This window comes from Mytilinidion resinicola (assembly GCF_010093595.1).
Source record: "Mytilinidion resinicola strain CBS 304.34 unplaced genomic scaffold BDZ99scaffold_13, whole genome shotgun sequence".
Taxonomy (NCBI): domain Eukaryota; kingdom Fungi; phylum Ascomycota; class Dothideomycetes; order Mytilinidiales; family Mytilinidiaceae; genus Mytilinidion; species Mytilinidion resinicola.
This window is the reverse complement of record NW_022985449.1, coordinates 1,267,292-1,282,310: the sequence shown is the minus strand read 5'-3', so window position 1 is coordinate 1,282,310 and position 15,019 is coordinate 1,267,292. Positions and strand designations below refer to the sequence as shown.

General features: G+C 54.9%; 6 protein-coding genes across 6 annotated transcripts in view; 1 reads left to right on the top strand and 5 right to left on the bottom strand.

Annotated features, from left to right (window-relative positions):
• Positions 1–100: 100 nt before the first annotated feature.
• On the bottom strand, positions 101–2,145 carry BDZ99DRAFT_447137 (WD40 repeat-like protein; the record flags this gene model as incomplete). Its single annotated transcript, XM_033717995.1, has 4 exons — positions 2,099–2,145; positions 1,959–2,047; positions 1,729–1,906; positions 101–1,644 (listed from the first exon to the last, which is right to left on the bottom strand). Exons 1-4 carry the CDS (start codon positions 2,115–2,117, stop codon positions 101–103), a joined length of 1,830 nt encoding a protein of 609 aa, XP_033574985.1. The 5' UTR covers positions 2,118–2,145.
• Positions 2,146–2,469: 324 nt separating this feature from the next.
• On the bottom strand, positions 2,470–5,530 carry BDZ99DRAFT_510096 (uncharacterized protein). The gene is made up of 5 exons (XM_033724447.1): positions 4,859–5,530; positions 4,731–4,808; positions 4,037–4,674; positions 3,865–3,986; positions 2,470–3,807 (listed from the first exon to the last, which is right to left on the bottom strand). The coding sequence occupies exons 1-5, from the start codon at positions 5,421–5,423 to the stop codon at positions 2,700–2,702; spliced, it is 2,511 nt and encodes an 836-aa protein (XP_033574984.1). The 5' UTR covers positions 5,424–5,530; the 3' UTR covers positions 2,470–2,699.
• Positions 5,531–7,395: 1,865 nt separating this feature from the next.
• On the bottom strand, positions 7,396–9,729 carry BDZ99DRAFT_361136 (karyogamy protein; the record flags this gene model as incomplete). Its single annotated transcript, XM_033714680.1, has 1 exon — positions 7,396–9,729. A coding segment is annotated over one exon (2,334 nt), but the record flags the coding sequence as incomplete, so codon positions are not given.
• A 1,560-nt stretch (positions 9,730–11,289) lies between these two features.
• Positions 11,290–13,328, bottom strand: BDZ99DRAFT_464912 (uncharacterized protein). The gene has a single exon (XM_033720437.1). The coding sequence runs from the start codon at positions 13,162–13,164 to the stop codon at positions 11,614–11,616; it is 1,551 nt and encodes a 516-aa protein (XP_033574982.1). The 5' UTR covers positions 13,165–13,328; the 3' UTR covers positions 11,290–11,613.
• Positions 13,329–13,430: 102 nt separating this feature from the next.
• Positions 13,431–14,222, top strand: BDZ99DRAFT_447127 (Acylphosphatase; the record flags this gene model as incomplete). The annotated part of the gene is made up of 5 exons (XM_033717994.1): positions 13,431–13,734; positions 13,799–13,829; positions 13,885–13,897; positions 13,949–14,018; positions 14,073–14,222. Exons 1-5 carry the CDS (start codon positions 13,690–13,692, stop codon positions 14,220–14,222), a joined length of 309 nt encoding a protein of 102 aa, XP_033574981.1. The 5' UTR covers positions 13,431–13,689.
• A 76-nt stretch (positions 14,223–14,298) lies between these two features.
• BDZ99DRAFT_464911 (uncharacterized protein) overlaps positions 14,299–15,019 on the bottom strand; it is a 1,232-nt gene continuing 511 nt past the window's right edge. The window contains exon 2 of the mRNA XM_033720436.1: positions 14,299–14,990. Within this exon, the coding sequence (XP_033574980.1) occupies positions 14,516–14,990 (475 nt within the window). The 3' untranslated portion in view covers positions 14,299–14,515. The remainder of the gene's footprint in view (positions 14,991–15,019) is intronic.

The following is a 15,019-nucleotide window of genomic DNA, read 5'->3' as shown; positions in this document are numbered from 1 at the left end:
TCACTGTGTGGTGAAGAACAAGCACGCCAGTGGCTTTATAACTATGCACGCTCAAAACTACAAACTACCCCCCTACCACACCCCTCTTCCAATTCCCTCCTCACAACCCACTCACTTTCCACACCTTGACCGCCGCATCACCCCCCGTGCTCACCACCTTACCGACCCCCGCCCACGCAACCCCCGTAACCCCATCCTTATGCGCATTCAGCGCCTTAATCCTCTTCCCCGGATCCTTCACACTCCACACCATTACATTCGTATCCAGACTCCCGCTCGCCGCCGCCTCCGCGCTCTCGTCCCACGCTAGGCTCGTAATTCGCGCGGTATGCGCGCTCCACCGGTCGGTGATGAGTTTCCACTCCCCGCCAGCTTCGAAGGCATAGATCTTGCCATTCGCAGCGCCGACGGCGAGACGTTCCCCGTTTGCTGAGAAGGCGAGGGCGGAGATGGGGGAGGTGGCACGGCGGAGCTCGGTGGAGGCGTCTTTGAGGGTGGTGCCGCTGAGGGTGTAGATGTGGACGAGTTTGTCGTCACCCCCGACGGCCACTGTGGAGCCAGAGGCGGCGATGGTGGTGGGGGTGTATTTGACGGGGAAGGAGCCTACGGATTCGCCGTCATTGTAGAGTTCGATGGATTCTGGTGCTACGATGAGAACGGTGCCGGAGGTGGTGGTTACGCATTTTGGTTGGAACTTGAGGGAAGTGCTAGAGCCTGTGAAGGTCTTGGTTGGGACAGAGATGGAGCGGAGGGAGTCGTCCCAGCCGACGCTGTAGACCTGGGGTTCTCCTTTTGCCGACGTCGCAGTGAGGCCGGCTACGTAATTCGAGTGGCCATCACCATCGACTTTGTCGGCGAGGCCTGTGGAGATGTCCCAAGCTCGAATGCGGCCCTCAAAACTGCCGGTGAAGAATGTAGAGTCAGATATAGCAGCCGCAGTGACGTTCTTCTGGTGTCCACGGACGACCTGCGTCGGTTTTTGAGAGCCTGGGATCAGATAGTTGAGGTTTCCTTCGAGGTCGACGCTGATGACGAGGCCGTCGCTCCGTCCTGAGGGCCAGACTACTCCCATTTGCTGATCGGGAATGCTGACGACGCCTTCTTCGCCCATTCTCCACGTCTGAACAGCTTTTCCAGCCTCGGCGTCCCATATTCTGACAGTTTGGTCGGCGCTCGCCGTGACGAACTGCTTCGAGTCTTTCGACCAAGAAATCCCGAAGATACTGCCCGTGTGAACGCCATCGCCGATTGCGGTCTTCTGCTCGCCCGTCTTGCCATCGAATAGCCAAATTTTCTTGTCCGCACCAACACTCCCAAACACGTTGCCATCCGGGCTGAACGCAGTCCCAAACACAAATCTACTATGCTGACCCCGCAGATTCGTATTGAACTTGAAAGGTGCACCATGGTAGAAGACCAAACTCGTATCGTCACTCCCAGTAACCGCACGCAGCGGCCGCTGCTGGCGTATAGAAACCGAATTGATCTGCGAAGAGTGTCCAGATATCTCGCCCACGCTGTTGCCGCTGTCTGCCGTGATGCAGTGCCCAAAGCGTTCTTTCCCGTCACCGACAGCAATTATCCGTTGGCTGTCGCCATCCCATGCAATATCATTGATGCGGCCGGATATGATGTGGTATTCGCCTGCAAGGAGAAAGAGGGCCGTCAGCGTGGTTCATCTTTCAGAAAATGGCCATATAATAACAAGGTTTGCGGGAGATGTATGACCTTTTGTAGCGCCCTCTCCTACACAGTCCCATACCCTCACGGTGCCAGAGACGTCACCACTAGCTACGTAGTAGCCTGAGGGCGAGAAGCGGGCGACAGAAGTCTGGGAGGTGTGGGCTGTGTATTGTTTGCTGATGGCTGGATTGTCGATGTTTCGTAGGAAGATTGACTTGTTGGACTAGAGTGGGGGCGTCAGTTTGCAGTTATTTGGTGTTAATTACGCGTCGTACCGCATATGCTACCCTCTCGCCCTTGGGATCTGACGACAGCGGGGTGGGTTGGCCGCGGGTGGTCGTGGGAGATGCGGCCCAGATGGCCTCTAGTGATCTCAGTCAGAAAATAATAGTTCAAGCAGAGGGTAGATACATGCCAGAGACTATAGACATCATGAATTGCTGTTGCTGGGTGAGGACGTAGTCAAGGGAGAGTTTGGACACCTAGCTGACCTTGAAACGGTGCTGGTGTCGGCGAAGCCACACTTGCGGGGAGCTTTTCACAGCCACAATCCTTCGACTACTACGTACATCTCCTTTAATGACTACATTTGTGTATGCACTTGATTTATTGAGATCGAATCATATGAAAAATCCTGATTGAATAGAGAAATTCGCGAAGCATAAGAAAGTACACTTTCCATCTATATTTTAACTATTACTGGAAAATATCACTTTCGAGGGAGGCAAAGCTGTGAAGATTCACATTAATTATCGAAAGTGTACTCCGAAAGGTAGGAGATGTGAGCTCTGAAGGTATCCTACCGGTTCAAAGGTCATGACTATCAAACTTTGTCCGAATAGAGATCATTAAAATTCACACATCATCCACACCTTTGAATCAATATCAAAACACCATCACATCCCACCAATCCCACCAATCCTTCCAATTGACTTCAGAAATTTCATTACTCATAAATCGCTATAACGATCAGAATACCAAATACCCGGGGAAATCCTAAAATATAAACTGTTCCCCTAATCCCGATTAATAACCCTCAAACTCCTCCTCGGATTCAGCAACACACCCCTCGTCCCCCAAAACGTCGGCTCCTGCCCCATAAGCAGATCCTCCGTGCTACTCTCCGCGCTACTCCTCCTCCCCGAACTGCCTCCAGCTCCAGCTCCAGCAGGCCCAATCCCATCCACCCCCGAACTCCCCGTCGCCACCCCACTACTCCCAGTAGCAACCCCACTTCCCGCAAAACTCCCCGGCGGCCTCTCACTACTAACCTTCGCGCTCCCATTCCCGCTCCGCTTTCCCCCAGCTCCTGAGCTGCTGGGCGGGATGAGCGCTGTGCCCGCGGCAACGGTGTCGTTTTTCTCGTTCTGCCGCTGCGCCATCTGCGCGTGCTCCTTCCACAGAATGACCCGCTTGCGGTACACCCACGCGCAGAATGCGAAATACGCCGCAATGATCGCGAAGACGCCCGCGATGACCCCGGCGACGATGGCGCCAATATTCGGGCCACTCTTTCCTGGTGGCGCCGCAGCGGCAGAGGGTGGAGCAGTCGTCGTCACGGTCGCCCCGCTGGGGCCTGTGATGGTGTAGGTGATTGGTTTCCCGGTGGCCAAGGGGCCGGCAGTGGGAGTCTGGACGGGCGCGGTGAGCGTAGCACCACCAGTTGCGTTGCCGCCGATGATGGACTGCACGACCGCGGGGACCTGGTAGCCGTAGGACCCTTCCAGGCCAGAGGAGGCGTTGAAGCCGCGCTGGTTGCCCTGCTGGGAAAGGGGGTTAGAACCCTCGCCGTTTCCGCCGCCAGACCAGGCTTTCGTGGCAGCGTCGCCTGTAAGGGCAGTGAACTGGGTCCCCCATTCGAGAGAGGACATGTTGAGGACGTAGATGCCGGGGGAGTCGCAGGAGAGATCCTGTCCGACGTAGCCGCCGACGACGATCATTTGGCCGTCCCAGACGTTGCAGGTGTGGCCCGCACGGGAGTAGGGGACGGCTTGGCTGGAGGTGTCGACCGAAATCCAGGTGAAGGAGGGGATAGAGAGGATCCACGTGTCGTTGTATTGGACTTGTTCTTTGTACGGGACGAGGTTTTGGCCGCCGAACATGTGGATGTTGTAGGATGAGCCACTAAAGTGTACAGTTAGCTACATCCAGAGCGTGTAATGTGAGCATCAGTTGACTTACTCAGCAGCAGCTGCAACTACAGCACAGGGATTAACCCTATACTCCGGTGTCTTCCCGCTCGTAGGTTGCTTGTACCATGTCGAATTGGCGATATCATAAACATCAATGACGTTCATCTGGGTCTGCGAATCATTAGCACCCGAACCTTACAACATCTACTTCTTAGACTCACAAAAGTCGCGTTCGTACCCCCAGCAAGTCCGAGCAAGATACCCTCAGCTCCGAAGCCGGGGATATAGACCAACAACCCATCGGCTCTCTCAGTGAAACCGGCATCATCTTGCAATCCACCTTCTGTGATATTTCGATACACTCCGTCATCCCCTGCCGTCTTGCCATTTTCAAGACTCGTGACCGCATCATTCGAATATCCAGGGAAGGTGAACTCAACCAAGCTCTTCAAGTATACCCGCGCGGTGTCGATACTCCAGCCTTCGGTAGTAAGGTAATCCAGGTGTCCACCGAAGTACCATCCTCTCCCTAGAGCTGAGACACCAAATCCAGCGCCTTCAGCCGCACGCTGGATAGCTTGACCATCCCCTTCCGCGTTTTTACCGCCAGAGGTCTTGGGGCTGGCGTGTTCCTTCCAGGTGGATGAGGGGATATCGTATTCCCACGTCGAGAAGGCAGCAGTCGGGGTTTCGACGGGGGTGTCGGAGAACTCGCCGCCGTAGAGGAAGAGTGAACTGAGAGAGTTCCAGAGGTAGCCGTTTGCAACAGCTGGCGGCCCGGAGGGTTGAGGAAGACCTGTAAGGGAAGGAGAGCCGATTTGCCATGATTTAGTTAGATCGAGGGTTAGGAAATCGTTCGCTAAGGCGAAGTATCAGCACAGTCCTTGTGTTCCAATAGTTGATCTTAAAACATACTCCAAGTATCACTGTTTTGCTGAGAATCGGTAGTTACCCGGCCACCGTATATGTAGAGCGTCCCATTAACGATAGCGCCTGTAATTCGTTAGCTTAGCTTCACTACATCCAATTCCAATCACACTCACTTTGATGGCTCCACCTCTTGCAAATTGTGGTGAGAGTATCCTCCCTTTTCACTAATCCATCCTCCACCACAATCTCGCTATCATGCCTCGGAATGACGCCTCCCCTTGCCCCAAACAACGTCCTCTCACTAGCCCCCATAACAGAGTTTCCCTGCAACAATGGCAACAACACAGCCAGCGCAAACGCGAAAATGCCCAGTCGATAAAGCCGGGAATACGTCCTTCCCGCTTCTGGGACCGTGCTCAGCGTCATCGCCGCCAGCGAGCCGTCGTCTTCCACTTCCGCCTCTGCTTCAGATCCGGCGTCTGTTTCCACGTCCTCGCTCTTGCTGTGGTCGAAGATATCGGCTTGGCTGCGAAACCGTACTTTCAGCGCCGGGCGCGAGCGTTTTGGCGATGGGTTCGCTATGAGGATCGGGGTATGGGGCTTGCGTTCGGCGGCGAAAGCCTTTTCATCGACGAGGCCGACTTCCATGAAGACGGAGCGGCGGCGGGTTGGTTGTTCCACGGTTCTAGTCTTCATGCTCGAAGAATTATCCGGGTACGCAGCGGTGGGCTGCGCCATGGTGATGGGCGTTCAACGCGGCTGTTTCGATATATATCCTCTCGCTGGTTCAAGACTCTTGGTTTAAGAAGCGAGTGAGGCTCTCAATAGCGACGGTGAATGGTGTAGAAACGACAGGACAGAGACTTGTGGTGGACTCAGGAACCGTCGTCGCGTGAAACAATAGCATAAAGCTCGGAGGCGGGACCAGAGCACCAGATCACCACGGGATGGATCAGTCACTCGCCACTCGCGTCTTGGGATCTGGGCCGAGAATAGAAAGTGGCACTTCCGCCCGCAATTGGGTCGCCTCCTGTGGATTGACGAATACGCGGTCTCGAGACCTTTGAGAATTCAACGGGACAGACAGGACGAACAACAACAACAACAGAAAGGCGGAATTGGAAGGCATCCAAAACGCAGCAGCTACTCACCATTATCACTTAGCCCCGATTCCCTGCTCGCGCCCCCGTCGAGGGTTGATTGCGCTCAGCACCTTCACGTCATACCCACCGCCCAAACCGGCAGCGATCTCTCCACGGCCCCTTGCCGCTTCGAGCCAGCAGCCGCTCGACGGCGTGCGCGACTGGCTGCTCCACAAAGCCAACCCATGCGGGCGTTGCGCCGGCGCTCGAACAGTTGTCAGGGAGCCGCGTGCGGACGTCAGATGCATGGCAATTCAAAGACCGGTATCTCGCCAGAACGGGATGGGATTGGTGAATTGCGCCCTCGCTTGCAGAGCGGCAGAAACTCCCCGTCATCCCTCGACGGCTTCTCCGTACACCGGGACCTTGGCTTGGCCGGCACCTTGGAATCGAAGCAGGAAGTGGGTTCTGTTCCTGAGCCAAAACACAAGCCTATCTTCACGCCCTCCTCCCAGCACCTCGGGATGTTAGTGCATACCTTCAACCCTCAACCCACCCCCATCAATGCCAATAGTCTATCCGTCGTGCAGTAGCAGCATCGATTCAATAACGGTCTGCCTCCACCTGACGCGTCCAATAAGGTGCCTAAGCAGATACGAAGTATCGTGAGCCGTCGACCCACTTTGCATCTGACAGCTGGAGCGGAAGCGAGGTGTGGCGGCTTGTGGCGGTGCAGTTGTGGCGCGGGTGCTAAGGTTCCGTGGTTAGGGGATCCATGGCTGAGTTGCTTAAACGAACTTCGGTTGTAGCATAGGATCATCTCGGCTAGAAGAACGCGAGGCTGTGCAGCTGGGGATGTGCAGCTTGCAGCGGATAGGGGATATCCGAAGATTGTGGTGGCGAGGTAGAGTTCGGCAGTCGAATAGGTATCTACTTCAAAGACTTCATCAGAAACCCACTATCACAGAACGACTCCAGGTAATGACGATGCTTTTAGATAGTAGTATAGGTAGCCTAGCTAACTAAATGCCGCCGCCAAACTATCACACTACCTAATCCCAGACCGACAAACATGTCCCAATATCCGCACCCATCACCATACCTAGAGGTTCCCATCTGGCAATAAACTGATCTCTAACATATCTCGCCCCCTTGTTCTGGGTGAACACCACCACAACCCCCTCTCCTCCTCCAGGAAGAAATACTGTCGTCGCCAAGTATCCACAGTGAAACGAAACAATTCTCAAAAGGGGACCATCGCAATGGAAGAAAGAAGAGAAACATAGCCGGACAAGGCCATCTCGCACTACCACGACACTCTAGCGCAAGCATACCTGGCCCCTCCAGGCCATGACATGCCTAACTCCGAGCGCCGAACAGACAAAAAGATAACATGAGATGAGACGAGAACGCTCCATATTCGTCAAACGATACAACAAGAGCAAGAGAGAGAGTAAGCAAGCGCAACAGGGTATTAGAACGAGTAGTCTGGTATACACTACCACAGCCAGAACGAGCACGTCCAACCACGTTTTGTTTTGCGCGTCAAGCTACAGAGCGGAGAGGACAGAACAGATTACAGCACCAACAGCATGTGGCATCCCTACCATCTAGCCTTTCCACCGCGGCCGGTCTGCATCGGCATTGTTGCCCATGCTGGACATCCTGCCGCCAACACGACTCTCACGGCCGCCGGTACTTACGACACGTTCGCTGGTGGGCCGAGTTTTAGCTTGCGGCAGCATGCTGGCCCTCCGACCATTCATTGAGCTCGATGGTCTTGCGAGTTTCGGTCGAGTGGTTGGGCTTTCTTCGACCGTGCCATTCTCGTCGTGCGCTTCTGGCATCGGACTAACGCGACGGCCAGATTGTGTGACACTGGCTGACAGTTTTGACGAGGAGCTCGTGCGGGTGGCAGGTACCCGTGATGGTGTCGAGGGGGCCTGAATGTAAGAGGTGCGCTTGCTGGCGGACGGTCGTTGAGAGGGCGTAGTAGACGAAGGTCGAGGGGTTTTCGAAGTAGGAGGTGACGCCGTCGATTGACTGAGCGGACTGCGGACGGGAATGGCAGATTGTGTCGACATCGATCGAAGCATAGCGGGAGACTTCCGATGGGGCGACGGAGTGGTCGCCGAAAGTGGCTTGAAGTTGTGCCCCACGATCGTGTCATTCATGTTGACAGACGAGTTCCATCGGGGCTTTGTACCATCCGACCTGTCAGATCGGGGTGTATTGGAGTGCACAGAAGGAGTGTGCGAGCTCCCGCGAGAAGGGGATATAGACATCGACTCGAGTCGTGAACCTAAGGAGTGGCGAGGAATGTGACTTACAGCGCTGACGCTCGTTGGTAGGCTCGAGAACCTCCTGTTGGAGGATACGGACTGTACACTACTCGCCGTGCTTCCTTGACGAGATTTTCTCCCAACGTTCGGCGTGTGAGGGCCGTTCTCGCTGCCTTTGCGGCTCATATTTATGACCGAAGATGCTGGCGAGCTGCCTGGAGTGTCGATTGCACTGCCAGACATCTCTGTCCGGCTCGAAAAGACCGTAGACACCGAATCTCGCAATGCCTTATTCGAGTTAAAGTAGTCAAGAACTGCGTCCATCTCTTGAATCTCTCTCTCGCTCTCTGTAACCTTTTGCCGTACGTCTTGCTGGATCCTCAAGATCTCCCCATTCACGGTGGATCGGTTCCTCATCTCAATATCAATAAGCTCCAAAACCCTCCTCATCGACGGTGGGTAATGCTCCTTTTTGTCGTTGTAGGCAGAGATCCTACTAGCCAGCTTTTCGTCGTCCTGTTCGTCGATGGCCTGTCGTACTTTTTGGACACTCTTTGTGAGTGACGTCCACATAGCCAGTGCCTTACTGCCTGCTTGTCTGAAACTGTGCACCCATTTATCTTCGCCAAGTTCTTGTCGTAGTGCATCGGCATCAGCTTCCAATTGCTTCTCCTGGGCTTCCAAGATTTCTTTGCGCCGGTTTAGATCATCACAAGCCGTGGGGAACACTTTGGCACCCCTATTCTGGAACGACGCTAGTCGCATGGGGAGAAAATCGAGAGACGCTCGTAGTGGTTGCATGCGGGCGAATAAAGCTAGTAGCTTTGAACTTTCTTGTTCCATCTGCGGAATTGGCGAAATGGGGGAGCTGACCGAAAAGGTAGGGGGAAGACTGAATCGGTTATTCGTCTTGATTTGTCGCGGGGTCTCTTCCACGATGGTCTCTAATTCGGCAATGTCAAACTTCTCGGCAGACTCAGAGACGGACTCGGTGATGGCTCGATGTCGACGTTCCTCCATCTCAAATACCAGTCGGCTCAAGTTCTCAATCTCGAGACCAATCTCTCCCAAGACAATGTTCCAAAGTTCTTCCCATTCCATTGCAATCTCGACTTGGCTCTTGATTTCTTTCAAGGTCTTTTTGATCTTATTCCAGTCGCGGACCACCTCGTCCATTTGTCCCATAAGCCCTTCCAATGCCTTAGCAGGCAGGCTTGCGATATCTGATCGTGATTGCAATTCCTCGATGGCGGTGATGTAGACGTTGACTAGACTTTCAAACCGACCAATTGCAATATCTACCTCGGCTAGACCTTCTCGCCCTGCAGCGGCAGCCCATTCGACGTCATCTTCTGCATCTAGTCCGTTTAGAACTTCGGACGCTTTGGTCATCCATAGTCTGATTTGTCCTGCAGCGTCATGCAAGGCCCTTCCAGCGGCGGTTGAAGTGGGGATGGCGGAGATGCTGGAGGAAAGAGAGGCGGCGGGTGGGAGGGAGATGGAAGTTAATTGCTGTATTTGGTTCGTAAAAGATACGCGGGAGAGCGTGTAGATAGAGGCTGCGCGGGCGATGTGGCTGCGTCGCGTAAAGTACGACGCAACATCAATTTGTTCCTCCGTCTCGGTACCATCGAGGCTCTGCGCTTGAGTGACGGGTGTGTCTTTTGGTGGAGGAGTAGGCCCAGGTTCCTCCTGCTCCGAGTTGTTTTGGGTCTCAGCAATTGACTGGGTCTCGGTGATTGACTGCGAGAGGCTCTTCGTCTTCGTGATGTCTGGCAGGCGGTACTTTTGCGTATCCTCGCCTAGGGTGTCCGGAGTATCGTCCTGCTCTGAGTCTGAGGGCACGACTCGATCACTGGTACTGATAACAGAGGAGTGGTCGCTGTCGAAACCGGGCGGCGGGTCTTGATCCATCGCCGGTAGGCTGTCACCGGTGTGTTGAGGCTCCAGAAACGGGTTTGGCCCAACACCAGTCCAAGCACGGCCCAGGCGCTGGATGCGAATGGAGCCGTCCCTGTTGTGCAAGATGTCCAGCTCCCGCAGCTGGCTCTCTGGGATCTTCCCAATTTTGTCCTGGCCTAATATGGGCGACGAGACAACGCGACTCTTTTGCTGGTTCAGCAGTTTCATGCGGGCCAATAGGCCGGGGGAGGCTTTGCGAGAGACGAAGAGGCCTTCCAGTGCAGTGTCGTCCGGGTTGGCTGGCGTCCGAGCGGGCGGTGATGTGGTGAAAAGCCCTACGTGGGAGTGAGGTCGAACAGCTGGCTTCACTTGGTTGGCATCGGAGACGGATGGCGCAGTCGTCGGGCGAGGCGGTGTGTTAGGGGAGAGGAGATGGATGGAGGCCGGGCTGCCCGTCATGGGGGAGCGCGGGCTCTGCTGAGGTTCAGGAGTGAATGGATGGTTGTAGGAGGAGGTCGGGGATAATAAGAGTGTTGCGCAGCGAACAGGCAGCCCTTCAACACTAGGGAGGCTGTAAACCGGGGAAGCTTGGCATGCACAATTTCACCAGCAGTCGCGCAGTATAATGAAGGGCACAATGGTGGTCGGGATCAGGGTGAAGTCCTTTCAAAGGCATGCCAGAAACGCGACCACGATAAGCCAGCACCGTAGTGAAGAGTGTCAAGGGTCCCTCAGCTTGATATGAGACCGCGCGAGACAAATTCGTACGACGGTGCGGTGACGCTGTAGAGGCTCCGTAGTTGCCGTTGGAGCGGCCAATGTACAGCGTATAGTTGGCAGGCGCTATTTAATTTTGATGGAAGCTATGTGCTCATACATCTCCTTGGGAGCACCTACAAGGGAAATATCATAGCAAAACTTCTTCCATGATATCCAGGAGGACCTCGAACCCGGCTACACTGCCCCGCGCTACTGCTGCACAACCCCCCAGGGCACACGCCAAGAAGTGCGGCAGTTTAGCAGGCCCATGATCTCCGGAATTCCAAGGGTCTGACGGCCTGGAGACGCGCACCGCGCTCGCGTTTGACGGATAAGGTCCTTCCTTGTAAAATACCAGCGGACATAAAAAGGAGCCAGCAATATCACGCCGGAGCGGCCAAAGAACAACACGCTCGCGACAATACCGCATACTCTGCCGGCCTATCGACGCTGCCGTCCCTCCGTCCGCTGAGACGCGATCATGGGCAGACGGAGAGCAGCCCGCTGCACGAACCAGGGGGTGGCTCCATGCTCACGATCGCCGCCACCGCACCTTGCATGAAGAGTTGATATGGGAGTGCCGTATGGTTCACAGCAACTGTGAACGTCGCGACCTATTCTGATTCATTTTGCCTTTTCTCTGGCATTTAGATTGATTGGAGAATGTTCCGTCCGCGCTATGGAAATAATAAGATGCTGTAGGGGTATCTTCAAACTGTGGGTGCTAATAAACGGCAAATGCCTGTGTCATCAGACAGCTGTCTGGAAAGAAAAGATGCAACATCGCCAATTTCAATGCCTCCGCTGTGCTCAAAACCCTACTCGTACCTCGGCCCGCCATGCAGGCCAACCGATAGTCGTTGCGGTCCAATAACGTCGTACTGAGTCTCAGACCAGCCACCTTTATGCTGCGAACGAGGTCCGAAGCGTGGGTGTTTTCGACTGCGAGGCTTTTCTGTGCTCTTGCCACTCTGCGATGATCTCTTCTCGTACGCCTTTGCACCACTTGAGCAGGGCCTCGTCAAATTTCCTCCATGCGGCTGCGTCGTCGCCGTGTACCACAGCCATTACATCCACGTCAAGCAGGTCAAGCTTGACGTCCCATCTCAGCTGGGCTGCCTTGATCCAGTATCGCAAATTGTCTGCGCATCGGTATGGTTTAGCCGTGTCCGTGTGGTAGTGTTTGATCTCCTCGAACTGCCGGCGGGACTTCTTGTTTAGCGCGTTGTGGAGATGAACGAGACGCAGGCCATTTTGCAGTGATTTGAGGAACGGCGTTGGCAATTCGACTCCTTCTGTTGGCTCTGTCCAGTCTGGAAGCTCCTCGGAATCAGGGTCGAAAGAGCGCAAGAAGAGCACCTCTCGATCTCGCTCCTTGCCGCTCCAGTCACCTTCCCGCCATCTCCACTTCTCCCGCTCCTCAATCTCAACCCTCTCCTTTTCTTCTTCTGTGTCGAGAAGCCTCCCGATTCCGGACGCCCATGTCAGGATCGCCTCCCGCTCAAGGGGTTTCACACCCCCAGCGAAATTGCGTGTGGCTATGCGCTTGAGGATATCTAGGACTTCGTACAATTCCTTCCGGATCTGTCGCTCGGACTTGATCGAGTATAAACGTTGCGGCTGTTCGTGTGCGGTGTAATAATTTTTGGCGGCTCGGATAGCAAGTGTGACAATGTCGAGGAAATGCAGGCCCTGTATCTCGTACCACCCTTGTGTCTCCGTCTCAACAGCAGCACCTGCGGTAGCACCATCTTTATTCCCTCCGCTTGCCTTGTCCAGTTCCTTTAGTAGCTGCAGTGCGTCGACCATAGCTTCCCGTAGTTCTCTTCTCAAGACCACCATATCTGGCGGCGGCGGGACGTAAACGGGCGTGTTTTTGTACGTGCTGACGGTCGGAGGGAGCATCATGGGCTCCTGATAATCACCCCAGCTGCTCGATCCATCCTCTTGGTCGATTGGGCTCTCCACAAGCCCATCCCCAATCTGCGAGTCACCCAGCAGAAGCTCTGACCTATCGAATGCCGCGTCCCTATCCGAAAGCATGGTTAAAGGGGACATGCTTTCCACCGCACCGGATGGTGACTCGGAGCCGCTTCCACCTCCAGACTTTCGTGCCTTGGCCAGTTGTGCCCCTTTCCCGTCCAGCAAGCCCGTTCGCGCAAAATAGTACTGCAGATGCGCAATAGTACCGAGGTTCTGAACGCTCTCTCGATTCCTAGCCGAGTCTGCAAATTTTGTGCCTTCTGGTCGCATATAGCCCCGCCGCCTGCCTGGTAATCCGCTATCGGAGAGGCGCGAGCTGGAGGATCGACCAGAGACGGAGGAAACTGAGGATGCCGTTGAAATGGAGCGGTCCAGCGGCGGACATGCTCCTATGGCGAGTGAGGGTGAGACCCATGGTGAAGGCGAACCGGGTCTTTCGACGGTAGGTGAAGCCAAAGCATCGTCAGACATGGTGATCTGGCAAAAACGCGGAGAAGGCCACGGGCATTCCAGGCGCCTGATGGGAGGAGGGTATGGTCCTTGGATGAGGGTATGCAGAGGGTCTTCAGGTTACGATGAGCGTAGTTGCGGTGTCGGCATGTGTGGTGTCGCGGTGGGTTTCAGGTAGAAGGTGGTGTGGAAGGGGGCTCGACGCATGAACGAAGCGCGAATACGTTTCGGAGATGAGGTGCCTGAGGTGCCGGGCCGAGCGATCAACGCGTCGCCAGCAAAAACAACGCGCTGCATTCACAGGCCAGCCCGAGGTCTTTGTCTGCTGCAATCTGCCCTATCGAGATAACGCGGGATGTGCTGCTAGGGCGAGCCTTCTGGAATGTTGAGGTTGCACCGAGTCAGCTCGCCTTGAGCTACTCCCCGCGGGAAGGCAGTCTTATGACGTCGATTAAAATTCATTGTTTGACGCCGGACCCTTAAAACGCTCTGGCTGTAACTGCATTTCCCTACACTGTTCTCCTAGAGACCTGCTATCACCATCCCATGGGAAATTCTCTCTCATCTACCGTCAAAATGGCCGACAAGCGGGTATGTTGCCCCTCCATATACTACCCGATCCGGCCTATATCAGACTCGTGTTAATGCCCCTCAGATTGCGTACAAAGTCGATGGAGAAGTCCAAGGTCAGCCATTGCAAGCTCCACCCCAGACGGATCATCGCTAACTTGGACCCCATAGGCGTCTGCTTTCGGTGAACTCGGCACCTGCCCAAGCAGCCTCAACATGTTCTCACCATTAACAGTGACTTCACCCAGCAGCAAGCTAAGAAGTTGGGCGTGAAAGGATTCGTCCAGAATGCATCAGATGGAACGGCAAGCTACTACCTGCCCTCGTAGAATCGACTTGTACTCTGACCTGCCTCGAAGGTGAAGGGCGAAGCACAGGGCAGCGAGAGTGTCCTCACCGAGTTCGTCCAGCATCTCAACAAAGGCCCCCGGGCAGCTCGCGTTACGGGCGTTGAACAGTCAGATATAGAAGCGAGGCAAGGCGAGCGTGGCTTCTCCGTCAAGTACTAAGCTCTGAAGAGCTTCAGACGAGAACCTTGCTATGAGATGTGGATTGGCGAAGGATGGGTGGCAATACCCCGTATGCCTCCGGAATAGGCCTTCTTACTTCTCCAATGGCTGTCTTAATTTCCTTCTATCAATTCAATTGAAGCTCCAACTGGACTAGAAAAAGCTTCTTCATATAAGCACTACTGCTTCTGTGTTGCTCTACTCAAGTTTCCAATACTTCACCTTCGTCATCTGTTTCGCTACTCAGCTTTCAACACTCCGCCCTTTCATCTCAACCTTCCACTCAACTCCTCTTACAACTTCTCTCCCTCCCCATTCTTATTCCTCTTCAAATAAAAATAATACACCCGTCCCGTATCCGGCTTCACATCCATCGCGCCCGCCACCAAATCCTCGCCCACAAACCGAAACTGATCAATAATCGGATTCTTATCATACACCATCGCCACACTCAATTTTCCCCACAGCTCCACTTTCCTCAGCCGCGCGGAGCTCGCCCCGAACGCCTCGCCCACCGCCCGCTTTCCCTGGTCGTCGTACACGACAATCGGGTCCACGTCGTTGACATCGCGAAAGTTCTTGCCCGCCCAGCGCATCGATTTTAGCGTTGCGTGGCCCGGGTGGTCGTTCTCGAAGCTGCCGCCTGTCCATTCGCCGTAGAGGAAGGCGGGGTCGGTGATGGGTGGGAGGGCTTCGAAGGCGGCGCGGATAGTGGGTTCCAGGACGGTGCCGTGTAGTTTTGTGAGGGCGATGAAGGCTTCGGAGGGGCTGGAGGGGGAGGGAAGGTGTTAGTTCAG

What these genes read in the sequence shown, in the direction of transcription:
- BDZ99DRAFT_510096 (XM_033724447.1), bottom strand. Translation starts at nt 5,423, where the DNA reads ATGGCGCAGCCCACCGCTGCGTACCCGGATAATTCTTCGAGCATGAAG. An exon ending in CAAGAGGTGGAGCCATCAAA is followed by an intron (nt 4,809 to 4,858) that starts GTGAGTGTGATT and finishes AACGAATTACAG; the next exon opens with GCGCTATCGTTAATGGGACG. An exon ending in GCAAAACAGTGATACTTGGA is followed by an intron (nt 4,675 to 4,730) that starts GTATGTTTTAAG and finishes ACTTCGCCTTAG; the next exon opens with CGAACGATTTCCTAACCCTC.
- BDZ99DRAFT_464912 (XM_033720437.1), bottom strand. Translation starts at nt 13,164, where the DNA reads ATGTCTGACGATGCTTTGGCTTCACCTACCGTCGAAAGACCCGGTTCG.